General features: G+C 55.2%; 1 protein-coding gene across 2 annotated transcripts in view; it reads left to right on the top strand.

The window, feature by feature from the left end:
- The first annotated feature begins 8,111 nt into the window (after positions 1-8,111).
- The window catches only part of PDXK (pyridoxal kinase), a 39,799-nt gene continuing 32,671 nt past the window's right edge, over positions 8,112-15,239 (top strand). The window contains exon 1 of one of the 2 annotated variants that reach the window (XM_087418011.1): positions 8,112-8,285. In XM_087418011.1, the coding sequence (XP_087274137.1) occupies positions 8,127-8,285 (159 nt within the window). In that variant the 5' untranslated portion in view covers positions 8,112-8,126. Of the gene's footprint in view, positions 8,286-9,352; positions 9,512-15,239 lie in introns of those variants that run through there. The other variant, XM_004429645.3, reaches the window with a different exon arrangement.

The following is a 15,239-nucleotide window of genomic DNA, read 5'->3' as shown; positions in this document are numbered from 1 at the left end:
TGAGGAGCCCACCTGCTGGTGAGGACGCCCTGCCCAGGATGCCATCCTTGCCTCCTGTCCCACAGGTGCCCTGTGTCCAGTGTCCCACAGGGCCAGACAGCAGGAGAAGGCAGGACATGTCGGAGGAAGAAAGCAAAAAGGCAGGTGGAGGGCCAGGCTGGAGCATTCGAGAAAGGAGGGCATCGCTGGGAAGAGGATGGGGAAGAAACAGAGGGGAGGAGGGCTCTGGGTGCGGGCTTGATGGACACAGCACCAGTGACAGCATCCTGAGTCCCTCCCACCTGCTCCATCCACATCCCAGGGGAGCAGAAGGGGCAGGCATCGGTTACTTCCCCGGGGAGACCTCACAGCTAAGGAGACCTCTCTGGGGACTGGCTGCCCAAGAGGATCAGACACGACTTTGCACAGGTCTGCCACCCCAGCCACTGGGGACCTTCAGGGACAGTTAGCTCAGACACTCCTGTTTGGGTGAGGTGTCCAGGCCCCTCACAAGCAGGAAGGCTCTGCCTTTCCATCCCTACTCTACCCCCCCGCGCGTAGGCCCCGTCTCCTCTGATTCTGCCAGCACAGCACTCCACCAGCATCTGGAATGAACCAGAACACCAGCCACACCTCGAGTTCTGTGTTTTTTTCTAACTGAATGTTATGTTTTACCACCCTCGGCTGGTCTCTTGTGTTTATTTTGCTTAAATCTGAAATGTAAGCTCCTGGAGTGTAGGGGATTTTCTTTCATTACATTTGATATCACATCAAGCTTGCTTGCTTTTTTTTTATTGCAGTAAAATATACAAAACATAAATTTACCATTTTAACCATTTTTAGGTACAGTTCAGTGGTATAAAATACATTCATAATGTTGTGCAACTGTCATCATCATCCGTCTCCAGAACTCTTTTTATCTTATAAAACCGAAACTCTGCCCCCATTAAACATTAACTCCTCAGCCCCCTGCCCCAGGCCCCGGCACCCACCAGTCCACTTTCTGTGTCTATGATTTTGACTAATCTGAGTACCTCACATAAGTGGAATCATACAATGTTTGTCCTTTTGTGCCTGGCTTATTTCACTAAGCATAATGTCCTGAAGGTGACTCCATGTGGTAGCATGTCAGGATTTCCTTCCTTTTTAAGGCTGAATAATATTCCTTGTTATGTATACACTACATTTTGCTTATCCATTCATGCTTTGATGGATATTTGGGTTGTTTCCACCATTTGTCTATTGTGAATAATGCTGTTATGGAACATAGGTGTACAAATATCTGTTTGAGTCCCTGCTTTCAATTCTTTGGGGTATACACCCAGAAGTGGAATTGCCAGATCACATGGTAATTCTATGTTTAATTTTTTGAGAAATTGCCTTTTTTTTTTAATCCGGTTGATTAATTTATCCATCCACACACCCACCCCTACCCTCCCTCTATCCATCGCTCCATCCAACATTTATTGACTACCATCAGCTAGCACAGTGTAGATGCTGGGGTGAAGGAGAGCCCTAGTCCTGGCACTAATGGAGTTGCATTCTGGTTGGAAAAGCTGATTTTATCACGCCAGCATTCATTGTGTGCTCCACGTGTATCATCTCATGAGATTCCCGCAAGAACTGTGAGGGACGCTGTTGTTACCCCTGTTTTCCAGATGAGGCGCTGGTGAGCTGAGGGCGCACCTTGGACATGCGCAGTCCTTAGTAAGGACCACAGGTGCTGGGAGTGTGTGAGCCCGCGGTTCTCCTCGCCTTTAATGCTGCGTGAGCAGATCCAGGTCAGCCGTGGGCTGAGGACCGGCTATTTGGCGTGGTTTTAGAAGCAAACGGAAGACCTCTAAAACGCCAACTTCTATAATTAGATTCATCCCTTTTCTTTGCAAATATAACTTCTATAAAACTCTGGGGAGAAGTTACACAAGTTCACATCTAAAAATGTCTCGTGTGTTTTTTATTTGCCAATTTCCAAGGATTCTTTAAAAATACAGATACCTAGTCCTGATGAGGCTGCGCTAAAATTATCATCAGCTGCTGACAGGAGTGTCAATTATACACTTTCCTGGAAAATAATTTGGCAACATATATTGGCAAGAATCTAGAGCTGTACACTACCCTTTTACCTATCACTCCACTTCAAGGAATTTATATTAAGAAAGTACTCAGCAATGCACACAAAGATGTACTTACAAGTAAGTCCAACGAAATATTTATAACAGTGAAAAACTGGAGACAACCTGACTATCCGAATAAGAGAGGATTAGTTAAAGAAATTCTTATGGGGGCCAGCTGGGTGGCACAAGCGGTTAAGTGCGTGCGCTCTGCTGCTGGCAGCCTGGGTTCGGACCCCAGGTGCGCACTGACGCACTGCTTGGCAAGCCGTGCTATGGCGGCGTCCCATATAAAGTGGAGGAAGATGGGCACGGATGTTAGCCCAGGGCCAGTCTTCCTCAGCAAAAAAAGAGGAGGATTGCCAGATGGTAGCTCAGGGCCGATCTTCCTCACTAAAAAAAGAAAGAAATTCTTATGACTTCTTATGATGGAAATGATGCAGCCATGAAAGACCACTGAGAAATATTGGAGGACATGTGGAACGTATAAAAATATAATATTATGTATATACACAGTACATCACAATCCCAATTTTCAAAAAAAAATCTAACATCAATATGTTTCTTGAGCTCTTACTGTGTATCGTGTAAAAGTAGACAGATGTGCATAGAAAGAAGAGCAGACAGCTGTACACCCTCAAAACAATGGGACTACGAGGGGTTTTGGTTTTTTTCTTTGTAATGTTTGCAATCTTTCCAAGTTCTCTACAACGTGAGTTTCTCTTACAACTAGAGAAACGGGGAATGGCCTTTAAGAATCTCTGTGGGATACAGTGGAGGGTAAGAAAAGCAGAAGTTGCAGCAAAATTAATCCCAAACCATCTAGGTGAGAAAACTTGGCTTCCGGTTAGTTGGGAGGAAAATCTAAACGCTCCCATAGAAGATGAATTCACAGGAAACAAGAGAATTCTCGGTGAGTAATTTGCCCTAACAGGCTCTTAGAGGGTCTAAAATTCTTGGCTGTTGGCCCAGATTTTGAATCTTTTGTGAACTAAAGTATCAAGAGAAAGAGAAGACACTTCCAATAAAGGCTGCTTAGGATCAGAGGGTGGGGCTGAGGTTATTTCTTTGGTGGGAACCCCCATGTGCTTAAGCGGAAACTGATTACACATTTGTATGAACTCCGGGGAGAAAACCCTCCAGATGGCATGGAGCTGTTTCAGGTGGAGCCCGTGGATCAGGGGGATCCCGAAACGTTGTCATACGGGTCAGCTCACTGACCCGAAGACTGCAGGGTAAGCTTCAACCAGACGAGAATGTTTGAGAATTAAAAAGTCAAACCTCACCCAGACAGGTCAGGAAAGAATCCAGGGATTCTCTAGTGTTCCTGAAGACACTGGCCCAAACTGCTTTCAAGGTTCAAAACATCTTGGCTATTCCTGAGCCAACCCTGATGGCGTAGTGGTTAAAGTCTGGAGCTCTCACTGCTTTGGCGGCCTGGGTTCAGTTCTCGGTCACGGAACCACACCACTTGTCTGTCAGCAGCCATGCTGTGGCGGCAGCTCACACAGAAGAACTAGAAGGACTTAACAGCTAGAATATATAACTATGTACTGGGGCTTTGGGGAGGGAAAAAAAAAAGAGGATGATTAGCAACAGATGTTAGCTCAGGATGAATCTTCCCAGAAGAAAGGAAAAGAAAAAAATTCTTGTCTATTCCCAAGGGGAAAGCAAAAAAGATAATCTACTCCAATAAAAACAAAAACAACCTGTAATCCAGCTTCAGGTTCAGTTGTCGCCTCTTAAGGAAGACATTCTGGAACTGAGAAATGTCCAAAAGCCTATTCCTGAAAGGATGGAGCCACTTAAGCATGGAAGGATTTCAAACTAGATCCTACATCACATAAAAATGGCGGCTTGGAGTCCATCAGTTACATGAAAGAAAGTGAAATTTTCTACCAGCTTCTGTTCCACCAGTGCCAGCAGAATCCTAGATAAATAATGACAAGGAAAACTTACTGAGCACTCACTCAGGCAGGCCCAGTCCTCAGTCTCCACGTGGGGCAATCTGCTGGACCCTCTCAACATCACTTTGATGTAGATATTATTATTACTTCTGCATTTGAGGAAATGGGGAAACTGAGTCCAAGAGTTGACCTAACTGGTTACTCCAAGGTGACCCAGCCATCGGAGGAGCTGGAATCCAACCTGGGCAGTGTGGCTCCAGAGTGCAGAGCTCACTGGGTGTATTAACTACATTTTCTTATTTTCTGTATTCTTGATGCTCTGGCGACTGGGCCCCTCCCCAGGCTCAGGCTCGTCTCTTCTTAGACATACCAAACATGCTTTCCACATGCAAACTAACCAATCCAGAGCCCACACTCCAAATCACTCCTCAATCAGCTCCTACCCTGCAGGAGGCACTATCCCTCTGCCACAGTCACCCCAGGGCCAGGGACCGGGCAACTAGAGACGGCCCCTGCACCCCGCAAAATTGTTCAGACTGGTCAATATTCAGCCTGCTTACCTGCATAGCCTTGCCTTTCTCACGGAAACCACAGTAAAGGCTCCTGCCCGTGCTTTCCCCTCGCTCCCTCTGCTTCCTGACCCACGCTGCTGCTTCCTCACGTGGCCCTGCGTGGCGTGGCGTGCCCCCACCTCTTGGGAACTGTGCGTGACATACTGTGTTTTCACTGGCAGTTGTCTCCGATCTGTTGACCTCATCATCCCAGAATAATAACCAAATCTATGTTTTAAAACATTCAGCTCCCACTTCTCAGCCAAATAAAATAAAACCCACCCAGCAGGTCAGGGAGCGGCCTTGTGGAATGTGTTCTAATCTATGAGGACGTGTGGTCTGAAAATCGTGGCAGGACATCAAAGAAATGCATGATCCATAAGGCAAAGGATGTTTTTAGGGATTGTCTTAGTCTGCTGTGGCTGCCATAACAAAATACCACAGGCTGGGTGGTTTAAACAACAAACATTTTCTCACAGTTCTGGAAGCTGGAAGTCCAAGATCAAGGTGCCATTGATTCAGTTCCTGGTGAGAAGTCTCTTCCTGGCATGTAGACGGCTGGCTTCTCGCTGTGTGCTCACAGGGCCTTCCCTCAGTGCTTGCACACACAGAGAGAGAGCGAGCTCTCTGATGTTTCTTCTCATACAGACACTCATCCTATCAGATCAGGGCCCCACTCTTATGACCTCATTTAACCTTAATCACCTCCCAAAGGCCCCACCTCCAAATGCCATGACTTTGAGGGTTAGGGCTTCAACATGTGAATTTTGAGGGGACAGAAGCATTCAGTCCATAACAGTGGCTAAGTCACAGCCCCATGTCCTTCATTGTCAAGGTCGGAGACAGCACTCTGGCCAGGAGAAGCCTGGGATGGTGATTGCTTTTTCTGGGCCTAAAATCAGTGTTCACGGTCTGCTAACGGGACACAATATTTGAAACTGGGAAGGCCTCGGAAAATCTGGGCACACGATGTGGTGAGCTGAGCTGAGCCAGCTTGTCCTGTCACGGTTGTCAGGTTCTTTGGGGTCAATGCGAGGGGCCTTGGACCATTAGTAGCAAGCTTGATACCTATCAAGTGGTGCAGGAGAGTGAAACCAGAACTCTGACACGCATGCAGCGCGTCAGCAAGCAGACCCCAAAATGACCAAGCCTGCTGTCCCGTTAGGCATTCGGACAGGCGGTGTATTAGTCAGCTGGGGCAGCCATAATAGAGTGACAGACAGGGCGGCTTAACCAACAGGAGTTTATTCTTTCTCAGTTCTGGAGGCAGAAGCCCCAAATCAAGGTGTTGGCAGAGCTGGTTCCTTCTGAGGAGGGGGCCTCTGTTCTAGGCCTCTGACCTTGGCTCATAGATAGCGGTCTTCCCCTCTTTATAAGGACACCAGTCATGTTGGATTAGGGCCCATCCTAATGACCTCACTTTAACTTGATTACATCTGGAAGGCCCTATCTCCAAATAAGATCACATTCTGAACTACTGGGGCTTAGGACTCCAACATACTAATTTTGGGGAACCCGATTCAACTCATAAGAGGCAGCTTCTATGCCAGGTTCACCCTGAGTCAAAGGTGACACTGCTCTGAGGGCAGGATCAGCCAGGCTTTTCCCAGGCCAGGTTGAGGTACCCCCGTGAAGTGCGGGTACACAGGCCCAAGTGGGCTTCTGGACCTGGGGTGCTGCTCTGAAGGTGTTAGGCTGCCGGGCTCTCCAGCATGGCAGGGCAGAGGTGCCCGTCCAAATTTCTGACCAACCACAAGTCCTGCACACCACTCATTTCATTAGAGAAAAAGGACCTCTAACACCCCTCGTGCGTGAACCTCTGGAGCTCAGAAGCTGTTGTCCAAACTCTCTCTGGGCGTGGTCTCCTGATGAGAGCATTTCAAATGCTGCCAGCGTTTATATATATATATTTTGTGAGGAGATTAGCCCTGTGCTAACATCTGCCAATCCTCCTCTTTTTTTGCTGAGGAAGACTGGCCCTGTGCTAATATATATATATTTTGTGAGGAGATTAGCCCTGTGCTAACATCTGCCAATCCTCCTCTTTTTGCTGAGGAAGACTGGCCCTGGGCTAACATCTGTGCCCATCTTCCTCTACTTTATATGGGATGCTGCCACAGCATGGCTTGCCAAGCGGTGCATTGGTGTGTGCCTGGGATCCGAACCGCCGAACCCGGGGCCACTGCAGTGGAGCGCACGCACAGTCCTATACATCACTGTGTCCAAATGGAAAGCTTTTTTAAAAAAATTACTGATCACTGACATAAGGTCACCCAAATCACGGCCGTTTTCCAAGACCTGATGTCCTCACAGACGCACCGCGTTACCACCAGCAGCTCAGAGAGCGGTAACCCACACGTTCTTGTGGAAGATAAGCTCAGAGCACAGAGAATTTTCTCAGTTGCCTGTGTTCTCTCTTGGTGAAAGACTTTCTCCAAACCCCCTCCTGGACCCCACCCGCTTGCCTCTCCAGCCACCCTCTCCCCAAGGGATCCTTCAGTTGTTGCCTCTTCCTAACTAGCTGAGGGCGCCCGCTGCAGGGCATGCACTGCACATTAGGGACAGTGCCCTCTCCCAGGAAAGGCTGCTCCTCAGGCTTAGGGGCACATGGGACTGGGTGGGAGGGGTCTCAAGGGGCTCTGCCCCCTACCCCGACGCAGAGGTGAGGCAGCCCACCCATCACCTGGCTGGCCAGGACGGGGAATGTCTTCAATAGACTGGGAGCTTCTGGAAGGTCATCAGTATCTGCGTCATCAAGGAAAGAGGTTTGTTTGTAGGCTGATAACTAGTGACAACTGACAGTGCTCATAAAAACACCAGATTAACTCATCTGCCTCAACAGTGCTTCACACTTGAGTGGTCTCAGAAGCGCCTAGAGAGCTGAAAGAGTGCACGGGGGGCCAGCCTCAGGGAGGCAGGACAGGGCTGGGTCTTGGCTAGTTTACCAAGGGCCCCAGGTGACCAGTTTGGGAACCATGGGCCATTGGGAATGAGGAACCTAGCTCTTTCAAAAGCCCAAGGAAAGTGAATTCATCAAAACATAATTCCCAGGGTTTTGACCTCCAGCTACCTTGACCCTCTGTTGAGGAGGAGGGTCCAGAGCCCCTTTACCTCCTGGTGCTTTGGATTCACTGGGGCCGAAGGTCTGAGGGGGTGGGACTGAGAATGGGGAGGGAGCTTATGAGGTTTGCCCGGGGAGAGGGAGGAACAGCAGGTGACAGATCAGGTGAGGAGGGGGTGAGGTCAGCTGCAGAGAAAGATGGATTCAGCAGGCCCTCCTAAGAGCCACGGGCGGTTGACCTCACAGAGCAGGAACGAGAAAAGGGCAGTGACGGCACTGAACAGAGCTGCGGGTGCCTGCAGATTCCTGGGCTCTTACCCAGCAAGGCTTGTCACTCACTCTGTAACCTCTGGTTTCTCCTGCTCAGTTTCCTCATCTGTAAAATGGGATGAACCCCGGGTGGTATAGAGTGGTGGTGAAGATTAAACATGTTAACTCAGGAAAGGTGCTCAGCACATAGTAAGCACTCAATAAATGTTAGCTGTGATTAACCAACAATTAATCATTATTCATTAGGATGTTCTTCCTCTTTCAAGTCTGGACAGCTAAGGACCAGCCCTCCTTCCTCACTATCCCAGCACCTGCCTGTCACTCCATCCACCTTCTCATCAGGCTAGAGGGGTTTAAACACGCTGTCTCGAGTCACCAGAAGGGACCCAAATCACCATGTCTGGAGGTCTGAAACCCCAGGGTTAGCCAGGGGAAGCCTGGGGGTGGGGGTGGCGGGGTGGAAGGGAAGGGAGGGAGTCGTGACTGTGGGGCATTGGATTCGTCCTCGCAGGCAGGTTCTGAATGTGGGCACAGGGCGGATGTGGTGGAGTGGGCACCGGCCACGTGGCGCAGCCCAAGGCACCCTGAGAAGGGAGGGCCGGCCACGTGGCTGGGGTTGGGGGGCTGGGGTCCCCAAGGGTTTCATGGTGCCGCGGAGATGTCCGCCGCCCAGGCCTCTGCGGGGGAGGGCGGGTCCCCTCGTGGCCTCCCGGCCATCAGCTCCTCGTCCCCCCGGTGGGCAGGCCCGGCCTGGGTCTTCTTTGGTCCTGCCGGCGTGAGCGGGCTCTTGCGTCCCTGCGCCGGTTCGCGCGATGGCCAGAGGGGCGAGTGTGGATCGGACGCGGGATCCGGACCCTGCAGGGCGCTCGGGGGCCCTGCCGCTCCTGGAGGGGGAACGGGCACTGCAGGCGCCACGGGGGGGTGGGAAGGGCGGTCCCGGTCACTTCCAGCCCCGCCGCGCCTCCGCGGTCACCCCGGCCCGCGCCCACTCCCGCGGCGCCGCGCCGGCGCGTTTCCTCCGCGGCTGTCCCAGTCGGACCGGCTCACGGTCGCGCTGCGCCCGGGCGTGTGGGGCCCGGAAGTCAGAGGGGAGGCGCAGGGCCAGGGCGCGCGGACCTCGTGGAATGAATGAATGGATCACTGACTCAATGAATGAACGAACGACGCAACAGTGCCCTTAGTGGGAAAAATTAAAAGTGCAAACCCAGCTGTTGGAGGCTGGCTGCCCCCGCCCATGTGTCTGGAGCACAGAGTGACGTGGTCGCGGGGGCCCAGGGGAGCGCGGTTTCGATTTTCTCCGTCCCCCGGGAGGGGCGGGGTGGGCGGGCCTGCGCGGTGTCCCGCCCAGGCCCGCCCCCGGCCCGCCCCCCGCGCAGCGCGGGACCCGCGAGTTCCCAGCCGCGCTGAGGTCAGAGGGAGGCGGCCTGGCGTCCGAGCCGAGCGCCTGCGCCGAGCGGGGCCGGAGCGGGGCGGCTGGAGCGGAGCGGAGCCGGAGTCCCCGCGAGCGCGGAGACGCTGACGCCCGCCCGGCCCCGCGGCAGGCCCGGCATGGACGAGTGCCGGGTGCTCTCCATCCAGAGCCACGTCGTCCGCGGCTACGTGGGCAACCGGGCGGCCACGTTCCCGCTGCAGGTACGCTCCGCCCCGGCCCGGCCGGCCTTACGTAACCCGGCCACTGTCCCCGCGCCCGGCCGTGCGGGCCCGCGGCGGGGTGGCCGCAGGCGGGCCGCGTGACCTTGGCCGGGCCACCGAGGTAGCCGCAGGTCCCCGTCTGGAGCCCGTGGTGCCCGATGCGGGCCCGGGAGGCGGGCGCTTTGCGGGGGCGGGGGGCGCTGGGGGCGGCCCCTGCGGGTGGGATGGGGCGGGGGTCGGGGGCGATTAGTTACGATGGAGCCCCGGCGCACGAGCTGTGCGCACTCGCCAGCCTCCGCCCCTTCCCGCCGGTCCGGCCAGCTGCGGGCGGGGGCTGCCTGGAGGCGAGAAGATGCGGCGCAGCGGCCGGGGAGTCACGCGAGCCGGGACCCTGCCCCCGGAGCGGAGGAGGAGGGGCGATAGCCAGGTGCCTGCAGTGCTCACCTGCTGGGCGCCCCGGGTTTTGTCTCTGCCCACAGTGGGCCAGGATGCTGGGAGGGAGGAGGAGGAGGAGTAAGCTCATGGGTAGTGAGGCCCCCGGGCCGACGAGGGTGGGTCTCACCACCCCCGCTGCGGCTGACCATTCTGGGAGATGGTCGCCGGGCCGGGGGATAGGGCAGAGAAGGCCTGCCTGCAGGTGTGGCCCCTGAGGAAGAAAAGCCCGGAGACCAGTGCATGCCCGTGCAGGGTTTGGCTTTAGAAGCCACCTTCTAAATGTGTTAACCTTTCCCTACTGGCCATCCCTGCCTGTGCTGGTGGGGGCCTCACATCATCCCACTGCGGCTCACTGGCAGGCACCCACTGATTCCTATTGCAGCCCCGTGGTTATGGCTAGGCGGCCCTTGGAGGGGCAAGAGGAGGCCTGGGTGCGGTGGAGTGGCATTCTGGGCCAGAGGCAACACCGGGGTAACCGGCACTTCATTGCCTTGTTGGCCCAGCAGGAGCGCTGGAGGCTTTGGGCAAGGTGGTGGCTCTCCTGTACCGTTCACCTTTGGCCTGTTGTCCTGGGCCCGATCCCCGATCGAGGAGCAGGTCTGCCAGGTCCTGGGGCCCCTGCTGTGCATGCTCTGTCCTGTGCTGGGCGCTGCCTGCGGGCTGCAGGCTGGCTGGAAGGACCGTAGGAAGGGTTGGAAATGCCTCCCAGTAGAGTTTAAGGGCTAACCTGAGGCTGGGGGGCCTGGTGCTGAGGAGGAAATAGTGGAGCAAAGGCTTGAAGGTGGAAAGGTACCAGGGTTCCGTCTGAAGTGGGGCGGCCGCCGCTCATCTGAGAGCACCTGTTGAGAAGTGTCTGGTGCTTCGCGCACAGTCCTGTCCCCTCTCATTCTGGCCAGTGGGGGGCAGACCCCCTGGGGTGGTCAGGGTGCAGGCCTGGGATTGTCCCACAGCCCCTGCTCTTGGCCACTGCTCTGGACAGACTGCCCGCCCCTAGCTCCTTGGGGAGGGGAGGCAGGTTAGGTGGGTTGTGTGGGCAGAGCCACTGGGACTGTGCTTGGGGGGAAAGGTGTAGGGACCCTAAAGCTGGGCAGCCTGGGAGGGTGGAGCCAGGCAGGGCTCTGAGAACAGCTTCAGCTTGCTGCCCAGCAACAGGGGCATCCCCAGCCCAGCGTTGGCCAGGGCGCCCTGGGAACCGCCCTTGGCAGAGGTGTGTGGGCCCCCGCTGGCTTCCCCCTGTGCCCTCTGCCCCGTCCTCCTCCCCGTCCCCCTGCTGCCATGCCTTTCTTTCTCTTTTCGCTGGGCAAACTGTTCCCTTCCTCAGCTCACCCCGGTGCTGCAGCAATGTCCCCAGTTCCTGAACTTCCAGGCACATACCCTCAACTTCCACACTCACTTGAGGGAGGGGGCTCCTCCAGACTGCCCACCTGGGGAAGTAAGTGCCTCTTAAGGACAGAGCTGCTGTTCTTACCTGGGGCCTCCCCAGTGCCCAGCATCCTTACCTGTGGGCTTGAGGGACAGAGGCTGGTGGGGGGAGCGTTGTGTCATCTCCTCCCTCCTGTCATCCCTGGGGCAGGGGTGACACCGCTCTCTGATTTAATTTATCCCTGCACTTCCTCCCCTCAAGGTTTGTGAGGTTTGTGAGGTCCAGGAGGAGCATGGCGGGCGAGTGTGATGGAAGGCAAGGCCTCTTCTTTAGGGTTGTGACCTTGAAGAGGCCACCTTCTACATGGAGCCCTCTGGTGCTCAGTTGCCTCTTCTGTAGATAGATGTGAGGCCTGTTTAATAGGTTGTTTTAGGACCGGGGGAGATGGGGAGTACAGCAGGGTCTTGGGGATGCCGACTGCTGAATGAGGTGGGCCAGCAGTGCCCAAGGGTGCCTTACTCACCTGCCACTGTGCAGAAGGACCAGGCAGGAGGGTGGGGTGGGTGGTACCCACGTGTGCCGGGGCATCTCGTGGAGGCCAGGACCCCTGTCAGGAGTGGGTGTGGGTTGGGTCCTCCCTTCCTTCCCTGTGTCCTTTGCCCCAATTACCTCCTCCTCCTCCTAATTACAGTAATAAGATGTAGTTTTTGGGGGATGGAGTGAGCAGAGGAGAGGGGGAAAGCCAGGGATGGTGGTGTTCAAAATGTGCTCCCCCGCAGCTGGACCTCAAACAGGGCTGTGTTGTTGTGTTCGGGCGGCTGTGACAGAGCACCACAGACCAGGCGGCTTAAACAACAGCAGTTGATTGTCTCACGGTCTGGAGGCTGGGAGTCCACAATCACAGTGTCAGCAGAGTTGGTTCCTCCTGAGGCCTCTCTCCTTGTAGACGGCATCTTCTCCCTGTGTCCTCACATGGCCGTCCCTCTGTGTGTGTCTGTGTCCTGATCTCCTCTTCTCATAAGGACACCATTCAGATTGGGTTACAGCCCACCCTAGTGACCTCATTTAACCTCTTCATCTCTTTAAAGACCCCGTCTCCAAATACAGTCACATTCCAAGGTGCTGGGGGTTGGGGCTTCAGCATAGGCATTTGGGTGGGACATAGTTCAGCCCATCACAAGAGCAATTTCCAGAAGCTTCTTAGTTCCCAGGACGCTTTCTGCCCTTAACCACTTAGCGCTTCCTGAGTCTGGATTCCTTGTTGGTCTGCGTGTGCTTCCTTTGGCCCAGGCTGCTTGGCTCTTGTAGAATCAATCTGTTGGCACTGCAGGATGCTCCACAGAGTCCCGTGTGGGCATTTTGCTCCCCTACCCCTATGTCTGAGCACCGCTGGAGCAGGGAGGAGCAGGGAGACAGGTGGGGATGGCCCGCCGACTGGGCGTGCACCAGCCTTAGCGCGCACAGGATGCGCTGGGGAAATGGCCTTAGAGTCTCATACTTGGCAATTCCAGCTGGAGTTCGGAGGGGAGGCGTCCCCGAACTCCCAGAGCTGTGCTTGGTGAGGGGTATATTCGGAGTTTTGATTGGCATCCTACAGCTGGAGACTCTAGAGGTACGCCCGTTCACACAGCTGAGTATAGGAAGGGAACTTAGAAATGGCGGGAGAGGTGGCTCTGCCTGGGCCCCACAGATCTGCCCTCATGCTACTCAGAGACAGACTGGAAAATGTGTGGGAGGGGTGGTGGAGAGGCCATCTGTGGGGACTGTCCCCATGTCCCCTCATCTTGGAGTTCTGGCTCAGGGACCGGGCCCTGCCTTCTGAGCCTTTTTAAGCCTCGTCTGCAGAGTAAGAGCAGTCCTCTTGGCAATCAGAAGGTGCCGGGCGCCCAGGGCGCTGCCTGAACGGAGCTCTGCCCGTGTTGCCAGCACAGCTGCTGCACGGTGAGCCTGGCACGGATTTGTGCCTGCTGGACGCCTGTGGGTCTGGCCTTCGGGGCTGTGGTTCCCAAACTGCTTTTGGCCAGGTCCCCAGAGCACACTGCTCATGGTGTCACGTAGAGAAAAACGTTGTACAGTAGAGAAAAGAGCAGAATCTTGACCCTGTTTTTCAATTTCTTTCCAGGCTTGAGTCTAAAGTACATTTTAGTGGCGGAGGGGAATGTGTTAACCTGACCAGCGACAGAGGAGATAGAGCGTCAGGCAGGATGATCCGGTATTTGCAGAGGGTGGGGAGAGTGGGTGTTTGCAGAGAGCAGGGAGAGTCAGGGCAAGCCTGTGACCCCGTCCCCTCCTCCCCCGCCCCTGCGTGGAGAGGGGGCTGCAGGTCAAGGGCAGACAGGCCATATGACGTGTCTGCCGTATGGCCTGTCCGTGCAGGGCTGGGGACTGTTTCCAGTAGAAGTTCCCGTTGGAGATCAGAGGACGCTGGATGAGGGTTGAGCTGAATTGTAGGGTGGACCGGTAACAGCTGGTAGAAGGGACAGGGAGCTGGGCCCCTGAGGCTGATGAAGATGACAACAGTCACATGACACCCTCGTGTCCCCTCTCTTCTAATTCTAATTTCCTCTGAAAGTGGCTAAAGTCTTGCAAAACAAGCCACAGTGGGGATTCTTGAAGACAGCGACTCTTGTCCCTGCCCAACACTAACCTCTCCCCCAGGAGGAACCAGGGTGGTCTGGGTGGGTGGGGACCTGCCCTGGAATATTCCAGAGCTTCCCCACTCCTGCTCTTCTGAGCGCTCTGCCTCCCCAACGAGGGCGGATTGCCGAGCTGCCGAGTTAACGACCGTGTCACTGTGTCTGCCTCACTGTCAGCCAAGTGGGCTGGTGATGCAGCATCAAGGCGGGCATCTGGCTGCTGGGAGCATGCGTCACCCGCCCAAGGCCGAGGGACCAGAGCGTGGCTTCAGGCCCCTCTGGCACATGTAGCTGCCCTTGAGGAGGGACACTGCCTGGAAAGGCAGCCTGAGGCCTGCATGGGGACAGAGGATGGGAGCCTGTTTTGACGGCATCCGGCTGCTGTGGGGGGTTAGACTGGAGAAGTTGATTGCGTCCTGGCCGTCATTGCTCTGTGTGTCTGGATGACTACGGAGCATTTGAAAGCGCTCTACCCACGTGCACCTGTGCACTGATTATTGCCGTGTTTCCCCTGCACATTGGCAGGGATAGGAAGCTGGAGTCGTTTCTGAGCCATCCCGCCAGCCTGGGCTCAGCCTGGGAGTGAGGAGTCTGAGTGGCCTCCTCTCTTGGCAGGAGACTGGGTTCTCCCCACACACCATGTGCACGTCCACACTGCTCTTCTGTCAGTAGGTTGACAGGCCCTGCCAGGTGACAGGCAGCGTGTCTGATGTCAGGACCCCGCCAGAAGTGCCTCCGAGTTTGGCTGGCTGTGAATCTCAGTGGCCCCTTTCAATCTGAGACCCCTGCCTGCTCAGCATCAGTTGTGGTCGCGTGGTCGTGTGTAGCCAGATTTCCCTTTGCAGCCCGAGCGGGGTTGGGTCGTAGTTGGTGGGGAGCGGGGGCTTGCTGTGTTGTGGGACTTCTCGGCCAAGGCTTCTGGCTTTTTCTGAAGTGAGAGTGGGTTTGCTAGTAGAGCCTGAGGCCAGGGCTTTGACCACCACCAGCCTTCTTTGTTGAGAGGTGCATGGGATGGTGGGCTTATCCTGGGGGGGCCACAGGTGGTGGGGAGCCCCAAAGTCCTGAAAACCCCGCCAAGTCCAGGTGCAGCAGCAGAGGCTGAGAGGGCGAGGTTGGAACAGGGCTTGGAGGCTGGAAGGAGGACATTTAGATTGAAGAGAGGAGCTCACAGAGGTTTCACAGCTTCCTAGGGTTCAGAAAGTGGCCAGCAGCTCTGCAGCCACAGCGTGGAAATCACAGAATGGGGGTCTGGGCTTCCTCCCACGGGCAGTGGCAAGCCCTCAAAGTTTGGGGT

The sequence above is a fragment of the Ceratotherium simum genome, chromosome 27 (assembly GCF_057802395.1).
Source record: "Ceratotherium simum simum isolate JZ-2026a chromosome 27, ASM5780239v1, whole genome shotgun sequence".
NCBI lineage: Eukaryota > Metazoa > Chordata > Mammalia > Perissodactyla > Rhinocerotidae > Ceratotherium > Ceratotherium simum.
The sequence above is the reverse complement of the archived record's forward strand: the minus strand, read 5'-3'. Positions and strand labels throughout refer to the sequence as shown.